At 36.9% G+C, this 25,324-nt stretch overlaps 1 protein-coding gene across 1 annotated transcript in view; it reads left to right on the top strand.

Moving 5' to 3' along the window:
* Positions 1-25,324, top strand: part of LOC124292441 (mitogen-activated protein kinase kinase kinase 2-like) — a 104,863-nt gene that overhangs the window by 28,560 nt on the left and 50,979 nt on the right. Inside the window, 1 exon segment of the mRNA XM_046729520.1 lies at positions 14,707-14,810. Coding sequence (XP_046585476.1) covers positions 14,807-14,810 — 4 coding nt within the window. The 5' untranslated portion in view covers positions 14,707-14,806.

The raw sequence follows: 25,324 nt of genomic DNA, 5'->3' as shown, positions 1-25,324 counted from the left end.
AATTTTCAACATAATTGCGTTGTCTCCTGTCAGGCCGTCATCGTCATGAGTGGCTCACTCTCAGGTAGTCACTTCTACATGTAACTGGGGACCATATGGTGTGTTCTGCTGATTGTATTATCCTCTAAATGCTGTGCAGGGGTTCAAAAAAATTTTTAAAGCCACTTGCCACAGGGCAAGCGACTTTAAGAAAGTAACTTGTCCTGACTAATTTTCCACTTGCCCTGATTTTTCTGACATAATCATGATGATGTAATTATGAAAGAATAAATCAACATGGTATTTGATGTTAATGTTTATCGAGAAGTGATAAATAGCAAAGAAAGATAACTCTAGTTTATTATCATTGCAAAAATTACTTCATTTCGTACTCGTATTGTGTCAAATTTTAATAGTTACATTTTGAGCAGATATGAAATGAAATCCAACTTTATTTGCAGTTTGAAACCGTAAGCAGAAATTTATAGTAAGTAAGATGCCATTGTTTGATCACCCGAAGTGAAAACTGACTTGTCCCAGGCGTCGGGCGATAGGAATTTTTAACCCCTGCTGTGATATTTTTTTTTTTATATTTTGCTTCTTTTTCATTCAGTGTTATTCCTGGTCACATTTTTCTAGTTCGAGAAATAATGCTTTCTGTACGTACTTTGTACCATCTAGAAACTTTATGGATACATACATCATTTACACCGCAAGAAAATAAGAGAATAATTGAATGAGTTGGGTTGACATAGCTTTGCTCAAAAGCTGTACTGAATGCTGAGCCCATGGATGTATGGTAATTCTACCCTTTAAAAAAGCAAGTCTAGATAAGCGGACATCTGAGAACCTCAGTATGTTATGTATTATTTTTATGCCCGGTGCACAAAACTCATTTAGCTTACATGTCTTTTATAGAGACTCTAAAGGTGTGCATCTCATATTTTGTTTTTGTATTTTATAGTTTTTTTTGTATGTTTAGAGACATTTGAACTTAAATAAATTTTGTTGAATTTCTCTCTGATGATAGTGAAAAAGGGGATTAAGTCTATCCCTTTCTCCACAAAAACTGATCAACAGAATTGATTAAGCTTATACATGTGTTTCATTGGGACTGGAAAGGTGTGCATCTCATAGTTGCATAGATGTTTATTGAACTTGTTCGTGAATTTTGTTCAATTATTGATCTTTACATGTCTTATGAATGTCAGCGGAGGCGTCCGTGTCCCTGGACACAATTTTTTCTTGTTTAGAAATTATCATTTGAACTATGAATTTTTACCTTAAGATTTGTGCAAGTCTACGTTTTTATACTGCCGTCAGCAATATTTCAGCAACATTGGCAGGGGACAACCATTAACTGTAATGGCATGAGGGGGTTGTGAGTTCTTAAACTTTTGTCTTTGTAGGATAACGGTTTTAGTGAAGACAATGTATTTACATAGAATTATTAAGTTACTGACATGTATTGTAAAGCTGAAAACATGTTCATACCAATGCCTGTGATTATTTTTGGGAAAGTGATCAGTTCATAATGTCTGTATCTTAAAGCAATTTTAAAATTCCCATGAAAAGATCGCGTATTATTTTCATGGCAGGCTTTTAGGTGAACTACAGTATGTCAGTAGGTTCTGCTTGCAACTGAATGGTGTAATAGGATCACAATCAGTAGTTTGTGAAGGTATTGATAACAGATGGATTGAATATCAGAATCATTCAAGCCTAGATCAATAAATCACCTTATCTAGCCTTCATCTCTGCCAATTCTTTGTCATGAAATGAACACCTATTGTCATGAAATGCTACTAGTGGCATTGCTACCGTGGTAGTCAGTGACAGAATAGTCTGGATGATTGGTGGAAGTGTCAAAATTAAACTGTTGTGTCAATGCAGCGGATGTCACACTGCAAGGTTTTCCAGAAAACTGGATAGAAATTAAAAACTCTCTAAGGTGTAGCAGAAATAATTCTGGTTATAAAATTTTAACTAATATTGGTTTTTTTCTGAGAAATACAATTTTATTGATATTAATAACTAACATCTGAAGTTAATCTGAGTACCTTAGAGAAATTATATGGCCATTACTTGGGATGCTCTCTGGTAGTAGCCTGCTGTTCCATGTCTAATGTGGAAGGATTCTGAGAGCTATCAAAATCTCAGGCTTTATGGAGCATTATGTCTTCACAGTCTCGTGGATAGAGGGTCTACACGGAAAGCAGAATGTCAGTTGTTTCATCCCCAGCTTCAACAAACCAAATGACATTAAAAGATGGTACTTTTTGTTGCCTTGCCTGTTTTTCAGCATTATGGAAATGAAGACTAGAAAGCTCTAAGCACTACTATGCATCACTGTAATACCAGACTAGCAGCTGAAAACAGTGTTCAAAATAAGCATGAAAGTTAAATCCTAATCATGACAATAAGTGGACGATGGGGAAGCCTAATGGTTAATGCGTTTGTTACCCTGAAGACCAGGGTCAATTACCCACATGGGCACAACATGTGATGCCCATTTCTGGAGACACCTGTCATGATATTGATGGAATAATTCAGTGTTCACGAATGGTGTTTCAAAGTAACAGGACATTGGGTCCTTTAAGTTTCAGATGTCTGTCTGACCCATTGAAAATTCACAGGACCCATAGAATAAAATTAAATAAACATTTCAAATTTAACATTTCTCATAATTGGCATTGAAATTATTAACAAACATAAGATTAATAAACAGCAAACAAGTGTCATATGTCACATAAAACAACTTCAGTCAAAGTCACTGTGAAATATACAGTCAGACACTGGGGCCGGCGGGATGTAGACTTCTATCAGACCGTTGGCGAATCTGCCGGATTTGTCAGAGGGTCAGACACTATTTGTGAACACTGGAATATTGCTAGAAACGGCATAAAACCATACTCACTCACTCACTCATGGCTCAAAACACATTTAAAGTGCCTCCAATATCAAATACTATAACAACAACCTCTAGATTTTTCCCTTTAATTTGAACACTGGATTAATCAGGGATGACAAAAATCGGACTTAGCAAGAAGTAAGGCTAAGTCAGTTTGTCCGATGTTAATGGTGTTCTGAGATCCAGCAGAAGTTTATAGTGAGTTACTTTGTATGTTATCACTGTTCAAGCTTGTGATATACTACTGAACTTTTGATAAGGATAATCAGATACAACAGTCTGTATATACTTGATATATGAGAATCTGATTATATATCCCTATCGAAAGTTGAGTGGTATATTTCAGGCTATTTTACATCCTTGCCAAGTGGAGGGCCGGTTGGGTAGCCTAGTGGTTAAAGCGCACGCTCATCATGCCAAAGGCTCGGGTTCGAATCCCATTTCTGGTGTCCCCACCGTGATATTGCTGTGATCTTGCTAAAAGTGCTGTTTGTAGGTTTGAATGTTCCGAAATGGAGTCAGATCTCTCATTCACAAGCAGAATGAAACAAGGTAGAATGTGTAGGCCCAAAAGAATCTAACTGTTTTATACTCTGGCAAAGACCATAAGCAGTAAAGGTTGACAAACACATGCATTGAAACTGGGCACTCATTCTGCTAACAGCATTTCTAACATTGCTTCACAATATGTTTCTTTCCTTCGTGTGTCCACAACCCTTGTGGTGAATTGATAGACCATATTGACATCATGTCTGTTTGTAAACACTGAACTGAGTACCTACCTGACCTGAAATATTCGCATATTTATCCATAATTGACCCATTTTTTCTGTTAGCTCTTTCCTGACGAGAAACGTATATATTTAATGAACTAGACTTTCTGGGATAACATGTGAGATCGTATGTGAAAAACACTGTATTATTGAATGCTCCTTTTTCTGTTCTTGTGGATGTAGGTGAAAGATGTTGTAAATGTTTGATATATGTGTGTGATGGGCTTTGTGCTGGAACGAGTTGATACTGACAACATCGTCAACATCGCTTACTCCACAGGAGTTGTCATGGAGATGATGGTCATGTTTTGAGGTTCTACTCACATGCATGTGAAGCAAAGGGACAAAGCTGTTATATTCTCCTTATACCACTGCCCTAGTAATTAGCGGTATGTAGTATATGTATGACCCAAATTACCTCCCTTTGGCTATTACCACATGTAGTTACTTGTCATCCATTGAAGCCTGTTTTTGAAGAAAATATAGTTTTGGTCCTGACCATTTGTGTATTTTAATCAAACTGCGTATAACTAACTTCGGTTATAACAAATTAAATTTGTGGTCTCTTCAACTTGTATAGCCATAGTTTACTGTAGTTCTTTGCAACGAGGGACGATGGGGTAACCCAGTGTTCACGAATGGTGTTTCTAAGTAACAGGACATTGGGTCCTGTAAGTTTCAGATGTCTGTCTGACCCATTGAAACTTCACAGGACCCATGGAATAAATTTAAACACACATTTCAGATGTAACATTTCTTTTTACTGGCATTGAAATTATTGACAAACATAAGATTTATAAACAGCAAACAAGTGTCACATGTCACATTTAACAACTTCAGTCAAAGTCATTGTGAAATATGCAGTCAGACACTGGGGCCGGCAGGTTGTATACTTCTGTCTGACTGTTGGCGAATCTGCCAGATTTGTCAGAGGGTCAGACGCTATTCGTGAACACTGGGTAACCTAATGGTTGAAGCATCCACTTGACTCATTGAAGATCCGGGTTCGATTCCCCACATGGGCACAATGTGTAAAGTCCATTTCTGGTGTCCCCCCCCACCTAGATATTTCAGGAATATTGCTAAAAGCGGCATAAAACCACACTCACTAACTCACTCACTCTTTGCAACGAAACAAATGACCTGTATGAAAATATACACCAAATACAGCTAACTTTACAGTAGTTCACAACTGCAGGTTCTTAAAATAAACAGATGAAATGATTCATACCCGACCTTTTTAACTATGTGTTACTGGAAGGACCTTATTTGTATTAAACTGGAATATTAGTTTAAGGGAAGATGTCATGGTAAGGTAACTCGTTTCTTTAGCCTTGAGGATTGCATTTCACTATTATTTTATCATGTTTATGTTGGGAAGATAATAATGTATTGAAGTGTGTTCATCCTTAGCGTGAATATAGGTCTGTGCAGGCTGTGATAAGAAGCGTATTATATACAGTCCATCACCGCCACTATCTCCAGCAGACAGCTCAGTGTGAATCCTTGTGATGTTACTGCTACGTGCCCTAAGTCACGATCTGGTTTCCTAGCGAACAAATTGCTCTTTTCAACCATTGTTGCTTGCTGTCATTATTGTCATATCAAATATACATTGATGTAGGCAGTATTTACATAAACAAATGGGTATATTTCTACCATCTTGATCATGTTGTGTTGTGTGATAACCAGTGTGTGCCACTTTCAATGTGGGTAACTTTTAGTGTGTGCAACCTTTAATGTGTGGCACGATCTGTGTGTGCAACCTTTAGTGTTTAGTGTGTGCCACATTCAGTATGTGCAACCTTCAGTGTGCTGCTTTCAGTATGTGCAACTTTTAGTGTGTGCAACCTTAACTATGTGCCTCTATCAGTAGGTGCAACCTTTAGTGTGTGCAACCTTAACTATGTGCCTCTATCAGTATGTGCATCTTTTAGTGTGTACAACCTTAACTATGTGCCTCTATTAGTATGTGCAACTTTTAGTGTGTGCAACCTTTAGTGTGTGCAACATTCAGTGTGTGCCACCTGGCTTTTCTTTGTACCAGGCATCATGGCTGTAAGTAATTGTGATTACTAACAAGTTGTTCCCTGTGAAGATCTGGCTAATTATTAGTGTTCTGCAACCCAGGCTTGTCATAAGAAGTGACTGACAGGATCTGTTGATAAGGCTCACTGATGGCTGATGCATCCTATACCAGTTACTTAGATAGATGCTGATGATATCAATCACTCGATTATCTGGTTCAGTCTCAGTTAATTACAGACTGCCATGGTATTGTTGGAATATTGTTGAACATGAAACTAACCACATGTCAGAATATCAAGCTGGCATGAAAAAAAAAACATTGGCATATGAATGCTTTATGCTATTAGGAGCAAGCATTCAGTTACAACAGACACTCTTTTTGTATTAAAATAACAAACAAATTAAGATTAATTTTATTTAATGATTTGGTATAGAAAAAAGGGCTGAAGAGAATCTGTTCATTTCAGAAGCTGAATAAGTCTAGTCTACTCAAAGTATTGCAGATTTACTAAATAATTCTTGTATAAATCCTGAGTATGTGTTTGATGGAAACAAACTAAACATTGTACCACCGACAGATGAAAGTTGCCACTGAACAGCTAAGACATCACTGAACAGCATGTTTTGCTCATCAAATTGTATGGGGTATAACATGGGGTAGATTTTCGAAAAAAGAAACTGTTGACATGTTTTTCTTGCGTGCAGGGTAGCATGTACTCTTAACAAACTTGTACCCTTCCTCCTACAATATGACCATGTCAATACTTGAAGCAATCTTCTACATACTGCGTGACTGAGGTGTTCCAGATAAGTTCACAAACTAGAATACCCGTATTTATAAACTGCTTTATGACATCACATGAAGACCATCGAGCATAGTTTAGATTATCGGTACGATCTGCAAATTGATTATCATATGATAAAGTAAATTTTCAGGTAGGAATTTGTTTTCAATTGTTTACTTCATGAAGGTCATGTGACAAGTTACATGAGGTTAAACGATGTCAAAGTGTAAGCTTGTGCTAAAGGCGCAAATACTACTCCTAGTTTTAGCATGCATGATTATTGTTTGAAACATATTATTTATGTCAGTCAGCTCTTTAAGATTTACAATGTGAGTTGCGTTTAATGGTCACACCTGAGTCCTGTGATCGTTTCTTAGGTTTTTTGTTTGTAATGATTGAGTTTTGTAATGATTTGAGTTACGTTAGAGACTTGTGCAAGTCGACCTACTCACTCACCCCTTCAGTTGTCAGTATTTTTAGCCCTTGTTCAACTGATATGAATTCACATGCACTCAAAAACACTTGTCCGTCTATTTTTGATATAATAATAGACAGCCTTTTAACATGTTGAACTTTTATCTGCTTGAGGTTACTTGTTTAGTTCACAGTCTGAACACTGAAAATACCAGGTAGACTATGTTCTTTCACTTGTGAAGCCCGCACCTTGTGATTGGGACAGGTATTTCTAAAGAAGAATGCTGTACAGCCCTTGTAGCCGTTCTCATTCACTTCTCATTCAGGTTGATATTACTTGTTCGGAGAGCAGGGGTGGAAATAACTTTCAAATTGCTAGTGTACTCCGGTACAGTGGCACATGTAAAATCACTTGCCCTGATAATTTTTCCACTATACTGGCCGTTTTCTTGTTGATCTTTTACATAAAGAACATAATTAATATTGGAAAGTCAACTGGACACCGGTACAGTGTGATATACAAATTTGCTTGCCCAACAGAAAAAACCACTGGACTCGGGCATCGGGCAATGGGTTATTTCCACCCCTGGAGAGGACATATTCTGTTTGGCCAGCTCAGCATGCTCAGGGAGATGTTCTGAAATCAGTGAAATTCGGAGCAAGTGGAATCTTGTTTTTGCATGTATTTTAAACCTGACGAAATATTTAAGAATTTTCTTAAAACTCATTTAAGGCTATATTTATAAAATAGTTCTAGGTTTTGGCGAAGAGACATTCTTCGTTTTTATTATGGTGGGTTAGTATGACAGTCATCATGTTACTGTTAAGTTTTCTCAAAATAAGTTTTTAATCCCTTGATCATTTTGTAGTTTTTGGCTTAAGCTGTACAAGATATTTTTGTAAACAAGAACGATGACTCATCATGAGCCTAAATACTTTTGCAAAAGGACTCTTAAGTGATGTTTTTCTTTGAGCAGACAGTGTCATTTCTTTCAACATTTTTTCAAGCATTGTTTATTACAATTTTTTGTAAAATCTTCAGCACCACCTCAACCCCCAAAATATCAAATGATTGGTCTCTTATGCTTATATATTCCTGGCATATGCATACAATATTATGTTACCACACTAATCTTGATCTTGTCTGAAGAAAATTCAGATGGGCATTTGAATACTCTCCTTGCCAAAAATGTTTTCCCATTCTAATTATATAATGTTCAGTCAAATGGACCAAAGTAACAAACTTCAAATGTTGAGTTCCTTAAACTTAAACTTAAACTCATTATGCTGGAGCAGTGATGTTGGTGATGTTTTTATGAACATATTTACTTTTCATTGAGCATTGTTTCAATATATATGTATTTCAGACAGTCTTTAGTACATTAAGCATGACTCAGTCAGTGTCCTGGAAAATATTCCGTCTTAGACGTCTCAGTATTCCTCTGATATGCCTGAAATGAATCATTTCCTTGGACAGGTACAAATCAAGTGAAAGACTTCATGAAACGACTCTGTGTTAAGTTTACCTGTGTGGAAATATTCACGGGCCATTTGCACAATGAATTACCTGATGTGTTCTTTGAAGTTGTAACTAATGTGAGTTTGGATAGAATAATGTTTTGAAGAACAAGTGAGCATGCTTTTTTATAGTTTATGGAAAAGGCTTACAAGTCAGCTTTCAAGACAGTTTGTTTGGCAGACGTCCAATTTGAGAAGACTTGTAGTTGAGTTTCCAGGTAGACGTCTGAAGTTATGTAAGACCAGTTTGTGAAACAGAACCACGTTGGAGACTGATAAGGTAGACCAGTGGTCAAGTGGACTCATACTCTTAATTTTCAGGGGTCCTGGACAAGAAAATGGGGTCCCAGACACTTAAATATTATTATTAATATTGTTATTATATTGTGTATCATGATCATCACATTGTTACTAGAAGCAAACTCAGTGATAACTTATTGTCACTTGATTGGAATTTTTACAAAAAGTATTTGATTTTTTCTGAGTCCGTGTGGATGCGCTAATAATTTTTTTGCATCCATTGTCAATTTTTATGTGTATAGGACGCAGGAATTTGCGTCCTGTAAATTCCTGGTTAATACATGTCATCGTATCCCAATTGTGTAGATCGATGCTCATGCTATTGATCACTGGATTGTCTGGTCCCGACTCAATTATTTATAGACCACCGCCATATCGCCGGAATATTGCTGGGTGCAGCGTAAAACTAAATTCACTCTCACTTTTAAAGTGTCTCTTCTGTTCTAAAATGATTGCATGTAAGAATTGATGCCCTCATTGAGTCGTTCGGGTTCGACTTTGTGGCTTGTTTGTCATGGTTCACTGATGGTGTGGACAATTGCTCACTACCCGTGAAGGTTCAGATTAGAATATTGATCTTGTCGTAAGAAGCGACTAATGGGATCGGGTGGTCAGGCTCTCTGACTTGCTTGACACGTCCTCGGTTCCCAATTGCGCATATCGATGCTGATGCTGTTGATCACTGGATTGTCTGGTCCAGACTCGATTATTTACAGACCGCTGCCATATAGCTGGAATATTACTGAGTGCAGCGTAAACCTAAACTTACTCACTCACTCACTATTGCTCACAATATCGATCACTGGATGATCTGGTCCAGAATCAATTATATACAGCTACTGCCATGTAGGAGCTAAATACCAAAGTGTGCCATTATAAAACACCCTAAACAAAAAGAAAGAATTAGAAATTCAAATACAAAGACTCTTGCACTCAGCCTTGTGACATGTTTCAAGAGTGGTGGTCTACGGTGCCCTATTTACACTTTGCAGAGTTTAGTCCCTTAGATGTGCCAGGATGTATTGTTTCACAGGATCATAGCTGTGCTTGTTGGTTTCACCAAAGGGATCAATATCTGTGACTGGAATCCCCATCAACCTGACATGCTATGATATAGCTGCAATGCTAAACCCACTCACTCCTACCGTTGGTTCCCTGTCACTAAAGCTCATCATGACAACTGTCAAAAAAATGATATTTTGTTGTAAAACCTAACTGAGTGACTCATGCTATCAATCACCAGTTTCCCTGGCCAGACCATTTGTTTGTTTCTTGTTTAACACCACATTTAGCAATATTTCAGCTATATAATGACACTCACTCTGTAAATAATCGAGTCTGGACCAGACAATCCAGTGATCAACAGCATGAGCATCAATCTACGCAATTGGGATGCGATGACATGTGTCAACCAAATCAGCGAGCCTGACCACTTGATCCCTTTAGTCGCCTCTTACGACAAGCATGGGTTACTGAAGACCAATTCTAACCTGGATCTTCACAGGTTGATCAGGCCCAAAAAAATAAATGTTATGGTTCCGATTTCCTACATTTCAGATCTAGGGTAGGTAGGTAGGTTTGTTTTGTTTTTTTGCAAAATATTTTTACATTACTCATGTGTCAGAAAATAAATTTGATTTATTATGTGGTGAGTAAAATTGTTAGGCTCGGCGGGAATATTTAGGGTCGGTCGGGAAATCGGAACCACAAGCTTTTTTTTTTTAGGCTTCAGACCATTACCTCAAGACTGCTGTAATTTTTCTGTGATGTTAAATGACATTCAGTCATTCATTCTATCGTACGTGATACTTGTCAACTGAACCTTTGTTTGGCTTAGAATCATCTTTAGCCAGGTTTGTTTAACAACACAGGTCTTCCTTGTGAATGAACACATACAACCGATTCTGCAAAGAAGAGATATATGGACTATATCCCCTTAAAAAAACACAAACGTACCATGAATCAACTTACTTTATGGTTTTAAATAATGTCAAACTGACAGGGAAATAGTTCATGTCAAAGTTTTTCACCATGTTAACGTGCTTGTTTTGCCCTGTATATTACGTAAGCCTGAAAGGAGAGCAAGGAGAAAGGATTATGCAATGCAATGTTTTTGTGGTCGTTCCGAGAGATGCTATCTAGTTATGTTGCGGTTTTGGAGTGAGTCATTTATGGCTGTTCGTTTCTTCATTTGCTGTTGTTGCCGTTGTGCTCTTCAAGCACATCCAGTGAAACAAACAGCCACTGTGGGGATGTGGAGTTTATTCCAGTGTGTAACTTGAAGCCAACCTGTTTTTATTTGGAAAATGTTTGTGGCATGTGTGGTTTCCCTTGTTTGTGTTGACAGCTGACTTTGTCCGAGTTTCAAAGACAGGTTTTGTGTCATTCGACTCTTGTCCCAATGGTTGTTAATTAAATCCAAGACTCCAACATGAAAGGTTCATCTGCATGAGGGTTAGTTGTGGATTTGAACATTTGATATTCTGGTGTCCATGAAAACCCATTGATGTCCCTTGATATTGGTGAAAGCACGTAAAACCAACCTCACTCACTCACTCACTGGAGTGAGTAGATGAGTGTGGTGTTACACTGTTTTTAGCAACTTTCCAGCAACATCCAGGCAGAGGTCACCAGAAATGGGCTTCACACATGTGGGGACTCGAACCTGGGATTTTGGTGTAACAAGTGAACGCTTTACCCTCTGATCTACCTCACCATCCCTTTCATTGAGATTTGGCCAAGTATCATTTGGATTTAATTTGGACATGTACATTACAGCAGTTGTTTTCAATTTTTCTAGCTTGTGTCTGGGATTAATTTGTAATGTTATTTTTCTTTTGTATTTCAAAATATAGGACCTACATTTATGTAAAAAAAACATGTTTTTAAACTTTCTTACTTAATGTTGTGTTGTCTAATTCTTTGATTATGTTTCTCATGCACCAGAACCATCAAATATAGTTTCATCAAATACAGTCTCACCATTTTCAACTTAGCAAATACTCCAATTACTAGTTCAATGTTAGCTCAGCCAGTACCTATTCAGGAACATCTTACTTCCCCATGTAGGTGGGAACTGAAGATACTCTGTGGTGTCGCTCTACACACAAAACAAATACTTACCATTTCGGGGTCACATGTTTCTCACTGATGTGCCGAAGTAGGTCAGTTCCTGGCTTCACCATCTCAGGGGTCAGAGAGTATAGGTGAAAGCAGGTACTGCGGAATATAGTCAATATGGTATTTTTACACATCTGTTATGGAAACAGAGTTTTGTAAAGCCACATGCAGTTGTCATATGTTCGTATAAAGCTATCGATTATCTTGCCATTCCCATCTGTTTATCCTTCTGTATTAATTGGTGAAAATTGTTGTTTTCGAATGATGCAGTTAAATAGATATTGATTAATTATGTAAGTTGTAAAGGGTTTAAATCTCTTGTGTTTTGAGCTTTTGATGAACAATATATGTTTGTTCAGCGAGGTATGTAATGTTTGGCATTGTCTGGTTTTGACTAACTTTTGAGTAGCATTTTAGGTTCTGAAGTGTCCATGAATTATTGCCGTGTTTGTTATCATCTTGTCACTATGAATTTATATTTCAATGTGATTACTGACCTAGTTTTGATTTGAAACCAGTGCAATTTTCTTAATAATTCTTACTTAATGAGAGAAACAAAATTATTTAAAAAATCACAACAAAATATACAATTCTTTGGTATGTCTTTACTGATTGCCTAGGCTCTATTAGATATTTAGAGAACTTTAAGCCAAGACGTATATTCAGTTCAGTGACTAAATGTTAGTCTAGTCTGCTATCTATAATGTGTCTTTAGTCTGCAACTCGTTCATGTCTGTGAAGAAACACTCTTACTCTGTCTGCTAGGTTTGTGAATTGGGTTAACACAAGGCAGACATTTCCGTCCCTACCTCTCTATAACACGATCAGATTAAACTAACAACCATTTATGTTTGATGCAGTGAAGTATATTTTTGCTCTATATTATCCAAATTAAATGTTTTCTTCATAAGGAAATTTAAAAGAATGGAAGATATTTGATAATGATGTTTGCTTTATAAGAAGGTGCTTATCAGTTGTGGCTATAGGTAGAGCAGGTTTAGGTCAGGTGAAGCTTGCTGCTAAAATGGTTGTCATCAATGGGGCATGTAAGTTCATGGATTGTCTTGAGAGGGGTTGTATCTTAATTAGCATTGGGTGATGGAGTCAACATGAGGCTGATAGAGATGATTATATTACAAGTTCTGGAAAAAAATGCAAAGTTCAATTACGTTGAAAATTTCCATTTTGAAAATGTAAAGTCACTTAGTACTTGTCAAATGGTTTCTATTTTTTGTTGTTTTCTTTTTGTTTTGTTTTATAAAATTTGTATCTGAAGTAAGGATGGAAAATGAATTGATTCAAAGTCAGGCAAATGTGTTTTTTGACCACTGTAAACCTCTATCACATAGGTCAAAATATGTCCATCAAATTTAATCCAGTAGGGATGCTGGTAAGAACATAGTTCAGCACTAACTTCTGCTTGTTGTAGGATGCAACTAAATGGATTGGATGGTCAGGCTCGCTGACTTGATTGACACATGTCATCGTATCCCAGTTGTGTAGATCATTCCTCATACTGTTGATCACTGGAGTGCCTAGTCCAGATTCGATTATTTACAGACAGCTGCCATATAGCTGGAATACTGCTGAGTGCCGCGTGAAACAACAACCAGCCATCCAACCAACGAAGTGAACTGGCTGATAGTGTTTCATTGTAACTCAACAGCAGGAATCAGTGCTCATAACATCAATCATTGGCTTGTGGGGACCAGATTTGATTTTCTACAGACTGCCATCATGTAACTTGAATATTGCCGAGTGCTTCAACAACAAACAAAACAATGTTCACATATACAAATCTTAAATAAAACGGAGAAAAAAGTTGGCCTAATTCTGTGTAAGCCAAGAAATGATTATTATCCTGTGAAAAGATAACCGCTTGACTGATGAGACTAGCATGAGGCTCTGTATCACTTCCTGAGCAAATGTTGATAAGCTGATGCTCACATGTACACAGTGGTTTCAGAGACGTCAGAATTGTTGGTTATCACTGCTTCTGTGATAAAATGTTGAGTTTGAGACGCACCAGATATCCCTTATCTCCGGAGGTCATGTGCTCTCATACCCAAACACATCATTAACGCAACTTGAGACTAGTGTTCCACTATATCTTAAAAGACTTGGATAGAGAAATGTTACCACTGATAAAAAAGATTACAGAAGCATATATTTCTGTCTGAAAATGTGCTGAAAACTGTCATTTTCTAGTCCAGACGTTTAGCCCCTGTTGTTGTTCTCTATTAAAGGATTTGGAGTTAACCCAGTTTCTCTTTGTATGGTTTGATATTTTATGAATAGTAATACACAGATTATTGGATGGATGGATGGATGGATGGATGGATGGGTTCTACACGATTAACCATTCAATTTATGGAGGAAACAAGCTGATGAGACATTCTTTCTTAAAACGTAAATGAAAGTTCTTTTTGACCAATTCATTTGATAGCAGTTACAGGGTAGAAACTGTGTAAAATATGCATGCACTATAATAACATGACAATAATAAGAAAATCAATTACTAAAAGCTTCTCGACCCCTTCAGGCTGCCTTGACCTTGAAATACCTTGAAAACAGCAGTCATGACAGTGGAGCTTCATGACAGTCGTTAAAATTATAATCATAATAATGTAATACTTGGATGTATGATAATATGTCAATATATATGTAAGATAGATTTATAAATATTTTGTTTGATAACAGTATAACCTTCATTGTTAACATAGTGTTGCTTACAAATGTAAGTGAGCTGCAGAACCTCAACTGGGTATTTTCAATGAATGAAATCAGAAAGTCTGCAGAGGTACGATGCTATAAATATTTATACCCTTTCTATCAGTCCCATTATGTAGTGCTAATATTTGTGATTTTCTTTCTTTCAGATAAAGAATCTTTGTACCATGTAGGATAATGAGAAGCCAGCACCCATGACACGGCCGACAGGACGGTTCCGGTTGATTCCCCTCTTGTTAAACAGGTACCATGGGTGAGTACCCCTTATATTTAACACTAGAACCGGAGACCCATTGCCATGGCAACTCAGAGCTCAGTTTTCAAACATTAGCAAGCACTGGATACTGTACACCTTGGAGGATCTTGTGACATATGTTTTGGATGAGATGCTCCAGGCAACCGGCTGATTACCTCAAAATATAAACAAACAGACAAAAACTCCCTGTGATGTTGCATGTGTCAGACAAACAAGTTCCCCCACAGTAGGGCTGTCAATTTATTAATTCGTTCAAGGACACCCCTGTTGGATAAAATTTCCTCTGGGTTTTTCTTCGCAGATATAATTTACTGCAGTTTTAAGGGACAGTTGGGTAGCATAATGGTTAAAGTGACATCAAAGACCTGGGTTCGATTCCCAACATGGGTAAAATGTTTGAAACCCATTTCTGGTGCCCCCTCCATGATATTGCTGGAATGCTCACTTGCTGACTTGGTTGACACATGTCATCGTATACCAATAATATATTGTGTAGATTGATGCTCATGCTGTTGATCACTGGAATGTCTGGTCCAGACTTGATTATTAACAGACCACCGTCAACAAGAAGACTATTAGCCATCAATAGCTGCAACATTGCTGATACAGCTTAAAGCAACTATACCTCTCTCACACTCGGGCGATTGGGCAGTCTTGTGGTTAAAACGTTCGCTCATCACGCTGAAGAACCGGGTTTGATTCCCAACATGGTTGCAAATGTGTGAAGCCTATGTCTGGTGTCCCCCACTGTGATATTGCTGGAATATTGCTAAAAGCGGCATAAAACCAAACTCACAGACTCTCACATTGGTGCTCATGATATCAACCACCGATTAATAGAGCTGTGACGATGTATCATAGTATCGATAATCGTGATACTTTATCTGATGATAAATACATCAATACTTTTTTCCATATCATGATATTTATTGTTGACCATAAAATTGTTAATTTTCACTAGAAATTGACGGTTATGTCAAAATTTACACTGTTGCTTGCTATCAAAATATACTTTTTTAAAGAAAATAACTGAAGATAGCATATCGTGATATGCATCAAATTGTATTGTTGCCAGATATCGCGATACGTACCGTATCATGAAATTTCTGCATCGTCACACCTCTAACGATTTAGTAATCACAGAACTACAACTGTTGTTGCAGCCAATATATTCATGACTCTGAGACCACACACTTTAATACTGGTTATAGGGATCACGAACTGGGCTTGAAAATGATTCTCTGGCTGTTTTATAGGCGATGGATGTTTAGTACTCGTATCGTTACAATGAGCTAGTCTAGATTGACAGACAGTACAAGCATGCCAGTCTTTTGTATGGAGAAGTCGCTCTTTAGTCTTATATGTAATCTGGAAATTATGATTGAAACTAATCATTATTGCCTGAGGCACTTGTGCAAGTCTACTGTTAATACAGATTGAATTATGTTTACTATGATATGACCCCCTAGTGTATCTACGTTAGATAAACATCTGTTCAAGCCATATAATCTTGTGTGACAGATGTGATTGGTGAGTCTAGTACAGTGTTCACGACTGGTGTTTCAAAGTAACAGGACATTGGGTCCTGTAAGTTTCAGATGTCTGCCTGACCCATTGAAAATTCACAGGACCCATAGAATAAAATGAAACATACATTTCAGATTGAACATTTCTTATAATTGGTATAGAAATTATTAACAAACATAAGATTTATGAGCAGCAAACAAGTGTCACATGTCACATATAACAACTTCAGTCAAAGTCATTGTGAAATATACAGTCAGACACTGGGGCCGGCGGGTTGTAGACTTCTATCGGACCGTTGGTGAATCTGCCGGATTTGTCAGAGGGTCAGACGCTATTCGTGAACACTGCTAGTATAGGTATATCCATGGTACTGATTCCAGGTGACTTACCTTTGATGGGTTAATCCACAAGCTGGTTTGTTTGATCAATATGATACAATTTTAGTTATCAGCCTGCATCACTATTGGCTTTCTTCCCAAGTTAAACTGAAATGACAGATATATTCACAGCATCTCTTAATAGAGATATTATCTCAAATGGTGGTAACAGCAAAATTTTAATGGTGGAACACAGATACAGATTTATATATTCAATATGAAAGTATCTACAGTAGTTAAGATGTAGATTTGTTAAGAAGTTTGTTAATAACAAGGCTTCACTTTCAATTGTGAACATGTATTTGCTAAACCTACTTCATATAACAGACTAATGGCAAGTCCAGGTAGGTTTTATCTAACACAAACAGAATAACATATGTTACATATGAACATATCCATAAGATAAGATAAGATATTTATTGCATAGCATTCCATGAAGAAACAGTGGCAATATTCTATAAGCTACAAATATTTACACAGTAGGTACAAGAAATATAGATACATTTCACACATAGATGATGTATATTATAACAATTTTTTGAAATCATGTGGTATAATGACATGGAAATAATATATGAGGAGACTATGGTAAGATATAGAATTCATTTAAAGTTGTAAAGATGGTGACATATTTTGGAAATTAATTCAGGACTTCTGTTCGTGAAAATTATTAGGAATTGTTCTTCTTTTGAGAGTGTAGTAAATTCTTGGTCATAATAAAGCATTGTGTGTATAAGTGATTCCCTTTCTTCGTTATACTTGGTACATGATATTACATGGTGTTGCTCATCGTCTAAGACACTCCACATTTCACAGAGACGTTGTTCTAATGGGGTTGCAGGTTTTGTATATCTTCCAGTTTCAATTTTGAGTTTATGATTACTTAAACGTAGTTTTGAAAAATGTGATCGATGAGCTTTGTTTTTGCAATGTAATTTGTTATTTGAAGTAGGGGAATCACTTAGTGAATGCTTGAACATGTCTTCACCTTTTGACTGGAGATATAACAGACTAATGGCAAGTCCTGGTAGGTTTTATCTAACACAAACAGAATAACTAATTCTGTTACATATGAACATATCCATATATAGTGATACTTTTGAGTCTAACTGTCAATGTAAAATGTTCCAGTCAAAGAGACCACCTTGCTTCAAGATCCCTCACTCATTCTTTGGGAGCTCAATGCAATTGTAATAGTAGCTTCCTGCATTAAAGGGCGGTGGGGTAGCCTAGTGGTTAAAGCGTTGGCTCGTCACGCCGAAGACCCGGGTTCGAATCCCCACATGGGTACAATGTGTGAAGCCCATTTCTGGTGTCCCCCCGCTGTGATGTTGCTGGAATATTGCTAAAAGCGGCGTAAAACCAAACTCAGTCAGTCAGTCCTGCATTAAAATATTGAAAGTTACTCAGTACTGAATCTAAAGGTTTTCTTTCAGTACAAGACAGTGAAATAGGAAACATTGCAAAAACAATAGATTGATATATGTCCTCAGATGTGAATAAAAGGTTCAGAATTATTTGAATCATGACTCCTGTTTACACAGAGGCACTCTGTTCACATTCTATAATGACTCTCGTTTTATGGTAAACCCCTTAGCTTTGGCAACAATGGATCACTATTGTAACCAATACATTATACACCTGACTTTTGTTCAGATTTGGACAATAATTGGCCTCCTTCAGCATGTTTAAGCCTATATGATCTGGTCATTGTAAGATCAGAAGACTTGTGAACTTCACCTGACCAACGCATGACCTGACATGACCTCAAGAACTCCCTCAGATATTGACCTCAATCTTCAGTCACTTGACCAGTGCCCCCTCCTGACCTCTCATCCCCAATTTATTGCCCCAATCTTCAGTCTGGCCTGGTTAAATATATTCTGGTCTGGATTGACCAGCCTTCTGACCTTTGCTGACCTTCAGACAATGTTTACCCAATAATGTCATTATCTATACTAAAACAGATATAAAAGTTTATGAATAGGCCAGCTGCAGGCCTGTATTATGTTTCATCTGTAATGAATATGAAACCTTTTATGGCCTATTTATCAACATTTATCATATGAGTAGAGGCTTGCGAGAAATGATACGAGATTCCATAATGACCTTGATTGACACCAAGGTCATTAAGTCAGTTGTTGTGTTCCTCAGTATGAACCTCAGTATATGCATCCCGAGAGTGCAATTTTGTTTTTGGGGGATTTTTTTCTGAAATGAGTCTTTAGGACTGGATTTGTCAGTCTTTTATGTTTGTAGTTGGCATTCAAACAACATCCTACAGTTCTGTTTCAGTTGTCCCTTGTCAACAAGGTTGCTCAACTGACATTTTATCTGATATTATGTCTACCTACGATATCTAGTTAAAAACTTGACACCTTTGAAAGATATGAAGCTGTGAAGGTTAGAGGTTGCCATGGATGGAATAATTTGTGGCAAAAATGTGACACATGTCATTTGGAGTGTCATTCGGAGCATGCTCGCACAACTTAATGAGAACTAACGACTGGGCTCTGTCTTTGACTGGGTCTGTCAGGAGTGATCTCTGACCTGTAACCAAGAGACATAAGTAGGCTATAATTGTTTCACCTCTCAGTATGGAGGAAGAAGCTGTTAGCCGAAATTGGAACTTCCGTTATCAACTTTATTTATCTTCTCATCATAAATTTGGATAATTTTATGTGGAATTGGGGACAATATTTGTTTTCCAAATTTATGGACATTATTTTCGAAATAATTAATCTACCTGTTTAGATAATGACGGTTATGTGATTTGTGTTGTTATGACTGAATAATTTTATGCACATACTTGGTTTCTTTGTAAAACATGTAATTTTGCTCAAGGTCGTTGTCTTTGGCATAAGTTTGTATGTTAGAAAAATAATTTATCATCAAATATCTAAATAATAGTTATGGTTTAAGCCCAACTGATAATAAATATTTGGCAACACAATGAATGTACAAGCTGGAAGTTTAAAACATGATTGTCTGGTCCAGGATCGATTTGTTTACAAACAACATCATACAACTGTAATACTGCTGAAACAAATATATGCTCATGATATGGACACAGTTGCACAATCGACTCTGCTTTTAGCAGAGATTTCCTATGATTGTGGAAAGGGATTTGTCGCTTGTATTTATTATCATATACTACTCAAAGAAATGAAAGAACATCTAATATTTTTATATGGCTATACTCAACTGTCATAACTGGTGGATGTTCTTCAAAATGTTTTGAGCAGTATACATAAGGTTATGTGCAGAGTTGCCTCCCTTGAGTGTTCAAGAATCCTATGACTGGGTTCTAATGCTGGTTTTCTGTGAAGGTTTTCCCAGCATCATACCTGTGTATCTCTTCAAACATTCCCATGTAATTAAGTGGAGATACCATGAAATGAATATAAAGCGTTCGCTTATCACACCAAATGCCCAGGTTCAATTCCCCACATGTGTGAAACCCATTTCTGGTGTCCTCTACTGTGATATTGCAGGAATATTGGTAAAAGCGGCATAAAACTCATTCACCCACTGATATAAGCACTAGTCTTGTGCTCTTGGCAGTTCTTGCTAGTCACTTGTATTTACTGATTGCTGCCATTTAATAATTCTGGTTCTAATTACACAGAATATTGCCTGTCGATTATTGCTAATCTATTATCCCTTCTTTAGGTTCAGCCCGCCGTGATGTTGCTGGAATATTGCTAAAAGCGGCATAAAACCAAACTCAGTCAGTCAGTCTTTAGGTTCAGAAATAGAACATGTTCTATATGTTGTTATGGAAAAGTCCTCCTTGTAGATTTTCTTATTATTCAGTTATTTTAGTGAAATTGTTTTAATTGCTTGTCATATCCCTCTCAGATGGTTCATAATTAATTCATGTTTTCCCATTGTAGTTCATAAGATAGGTTTATCTACCTGAAATTAATCTGCCATCCATGGATGGATTATTTTTCTGCTACATCAATCATTAATGTCAAACAGTGTCATTAAAATATGCCCTAAGTGATTAATACCCTTAAAATATTTCCAAAATGTTTAATGCAATTTAGTTTTGAAATTTCTCTAAAGATCTGAGGACCATTAGCTTTCTAAGATGTCACTGGGCTTTGGTGCATTATCTTTATGCTTTAAACAGAACCAGCACATCTTATAAGCTTTATATTTGTGTATAATGACACTGTGCAGTAGTCCACTCTGTAGCCTTTCAATTTTCATATAGGGGGGCAGTGTGGTAGCCTAGTGGTTAAAGCGTTAGCTTATCACGACAAAGGCCCGGGTTCGATTCCCCACATGGGTATAATGTGTGGAGGCCATTTCTGGTGTTCCCTGCCATGATATTGCTGGAACATTGCTAAAACTGGAGTAAAACCATCCTCACTCACTCAATTTTGCATACTTGTATGGCTGTAAGTTTGTTTTGGTGATCAAATGCAGGTATCTCTCATATTCAACTCTTGAGTGAATAGTGCATCATCTTGTTTATTATGTAACTTATCACTGAAGCGCCGTTGTATTTGTGCATTATTGGACAAATGTAGAGTTCAAATTCAATTGGCAAACAAACAGTTTGTTTTGTTAATGTGGTGCTTGTTAACCATTCCGTGTAATACGTTATTCTTCTTCATTTTGGAAGGCAGTGGGGAAGCCTTGTGCTTAAAGCATTCGCTCATCATGCCAAAGACCCAGGTTTGATCCCAACATGGGTACAATGTTTGAAGCTCACATCCTGTGTCCCCCAAGGTGAAACTGTGGGGAATATTGCAGAAAGTGGTTTATTATTAACCTCACTCACTCACTCTTTCTGGAAACATCAGAATATACATTTGCTATGATGGATATTTCTGTTATTGTCAAGATAAATTATGATTTTGTTTTCAACATCTCTCCTACAAAGACTCAAGACAAATTACTCTTACCTGTGACTTCCATGGCCAACAATCTGCTCTATTTTAAACCTTGTTAATGGAACCTTTTTTAAGGCAATACAACAATTAGAAGTCTTTTTAAAAGTCTTACAAGATTACATGTAAAACCAGAAAATGGGATATTATTAAAGGATTGGTGCCTTAGTTGATTATAAAGGGAATTTCGCACACAATTTCGCAATGATGAACAGTTTGTGTATTGTTGACCAAATCTAGGTAAATCTAGATATCCATTTGTGGCAGACAGGGCCTGTTTGGGTAATGTTCAAGACCTTTGATACCCTTCTAGCAGGCATTGTGGGAGGTAACTGAGAAGAGGGCTTTCTTAGAAAGGCTGTTATTGGACACTGAAGGACTTATCCGGAAACCCATTTGGGTGTCATTGTTTGGAAAATATGACACGAAGGTGAACTGGTTCATGCAACAGGTTGTATGAGTGATGGGCTGGCCTCCTTTCTTTTCCAGTTCAGTATATTTCCTATGTAGATTTATGTTTATATGAGTTACAGGTTAATATTTCTTTGAGATGTTAAGTTACTTTGTATTTTTTTTATGTTAATTTGTTTTTAACGAGATCAATAAGTTGTTAAATATTGAAAAAAACATAAACATTTACCCTAAACTACATTTGTAATGAACACGCTTATAATCAACTGATTTACATAGGGAACTGTTTTTTGGTATTTTTTAAATGAATACAATGAACTATAATAAATATAATGGACTAATATTAATAGTCTTTTTGAGTTCATTATGGCCAGAATTTACTGTGTCATCAATTATTTTTTATTCAAATGTTTACATTTTTATGCATACATATTTCCAGAGGAAGGTGACTGTGATGTCAGAATTTTGTATGGCATATATGGAACTGTTTCATGTCAAGAAAGCAGTTTAAGGTTAAGAGGATAAAAGAAACAAGGTAGTTATTACTCGAATAGTGACACAGGGCACAGGTTGACGGAGGACATCTACCTTAAGAACTATTATTTTACTTGAACAAAGTGGAGGCAAGAAAGGACCAAGATTCCCATGTACACTGTTGTGAACATGCTTTCAAAGTTACTCGTGTACGCTTCGAAGTGCTATTTTCTTTACAACTTATTATTCTGTCAACAACTCCTTGAGATGACTTGGCTACTGGTTTTGATTATTCATACACTGAGTTGGCCTGTTGTTGTGTTTGTAGACAGTGTCCTGAAGAGATAGTTAATGATTCAGAATGGTGAGAATGAGTCACTTGTAGATTTTTGTGTCAACAACCTTTACTTGGCTGTTGGTTTCTGATTATTTTTGGGGACTAGTTGATGCTGGTTCGGTTGTTTAGAATGAGGACAGTTGCTTTGTTTTGTTTATGTCAAAAACATCTTGTAGAGGACTTGATATGCTTGTCATAGGCGACTTACGTGGGATTGGAAAGTCAGGCTTTTGGACTTGGTTGACACATGCCATTATATCTTAATTGTGTGGATCTATGCTCATGCTAATCACTGGCTTTTCTGGTCCAGACTCAGTTATTTACAGACTGCCGCATATAGCTGGATTATTACTGAGTACAGACTCACCATCAAACAAACAAACAATGAAATCTCTTGAGCAGAAAGTTACTGTTTCAGAACATTTCTGTAGAGAACAAGTCACTGAATTGATTTTCAGGTGAACAACTTTTTAGATTAGTGGTTTGCTTGTTGGAGTTGCTCTGATGTTGTTAAGTCAACAACTTCTCGAGTGCAGAAAGTTACTGTTTCGGAATCATTTCTATTGAGTATGATTTGCTTTATTGGTTTTCATGACCAACATTTTTCCTTGAAAGGAGATACAGTTTCTAAACTTATTGTAGATGATTCACTTTGTTGGGTTTTCTTTAACTGCTTCCTCAGTTCAATCAGTGTAAAGATGTTGTTCGGTACCTCGTCTTGTGTCGTGCTGTTGTGTCAAGAGGATTCCCGCTGATCAACACAAGAGGGTTTTGTTAGTGCTTGCTAACCAAAGCTTCGCTTTCTTGAACCCATTAAGTTTGAGTGAAAGGAATCCTGACCTCAGGCTTAAACAGGATTCTTATGGAAACAGCCTTGCTGTTAGGAAAATACTGAAAGTGCCTCATTTAAGGTGAAATGGCTTTAGCTGTGTTATATATAAGTTGAAATTAAAAAAAGGTATTTGAAGGTCAGGGTAGCCTGCATTGTATTATTGTATTACGGTGGAGAAACTGTTGATGGTATTGCAGATCAGAAAGTGTTTTCTTTAAATACAGTTAGCTAAGTTTATAACAAACAACTTTTAATAAGCTCACCGATAAGACAAATGGTTTCTTGGTCCAGGCCACTTGCTATAGTTTAGTTATAATACGTATAGCGAACTATGATCATAGGGAACTAAAAATCAGTGGTCTTTTGTGTCTGTTATATTCATACTTTACAGTAGCTCTGGGGCTGTGGGGTAGACTAGTGGTTAAAGCGTTCGCTCGTCACACCGAAGACCCCGGGTTCTATTCCCCACATGTGTACAATGTGTGAAAGCCCATTTCTGGTGTCGCCCGCTGTGATATTGCTGGAATTTTGCTAAAAGCAGCGTAAAACCAACTTACTACAATAGGTCAATCCATTTAAATGATTATCATAATTATCAGTCGCCAATTGATCACTGAGAGCTTTCTCAATACTTTGCAGGGATATTTTATTGTTTGATTTATATAAATGAGGCAATTTTTTCTACTAACCACTTATAAAAAATCCTTGAAAGTGTTTTCACATCTGACACAACTGTCAATGTCATTTGAGCTATTTAAGGAATAAAACTCCCAACTTTATTACCTCAATACAAGTCTGCCTTTGAAACTGAACTTGATTTGAAAAAATAGTCAGTTTGGTCTCTGATAAAAGAGCTTGAAGAACTTGAGTTGGCCACACTGTTATGTCTTGTAAGGAAATTTGGCTGTAAAAGACATCTGGGTTTGTTGAAAGTTTGAAACGGAGAGGGTATAAAAACACATCTGAAATAGGACCAGCTCTGATTTCAGTATAAATAGAACTTTCTGGCGGCTGGGATTTAACATGGGACTGGCCTTGTAGAAAATGGACACAGGTCTGCTATTTTTAATTTTGGCTGAACTTTAATTTATTTTTTTTAAGTAGTTAATTATAGGGAAAATGGATTTGCTGTTGAAGTCATGATTCAGTTTGATCCCAACTATAAGTGGCACCAGTCTTCAAAGAGAGCTTGAACTTCTAGCCATAGGAACAATACTTCTGTTCTGGCTTTCGGTTGTTTATGGTGGGTGCTCTTCTTGTCAAGGCTTGTTTATTTGCTGGAGTTAGTTGTGCTGATCAGTGTCTGTGATTTGGTTTGATGAGTCAAGAGCCTTCTGAGTGAAGAAAGATATCTTTTATTGCCTCTTTGCTATGCAGAGCTACCAAAGTATCTCACAGCTTACCTCATTAAGCAGAAGTATTTTTAAACCATTCTTTTAAAATGCATGTATATATCCTGCCTGGGATATTCATGTGTGTAAGTATGTCTGATGCTGTGAGGAGTGTTAATTAGTGTTCGTTTAGGTATTTCAGAATCGATGTACCCAGACTGTTGATAAGCTCTTGGGCCATTTTCAGGATTATTAGCCATTTTCTGAAGTTAGAATGGGCCACTGCCCTTGTTCAATAGTAAATTTCAAATTTTTAAT

This window comes from Haliotis rubra, unplaced genomic scaffold (assembly GCF_003918875.1).
Source record: "Haliotis rubra isolate DU_JTF1 unplaced genomic scaffold, ASM391887v1 Scf518, whole genome shotgun sequence".
Lineage (NCBI taxonomy): Eukaryota > Metazoa > Mollusca > Gastropoda > Lepetellida > Haliotidae > Haliotis > Haliotis rubra.
This window is presented reverse-complemented; position numbering and strand designations above follow the sequence as displayed.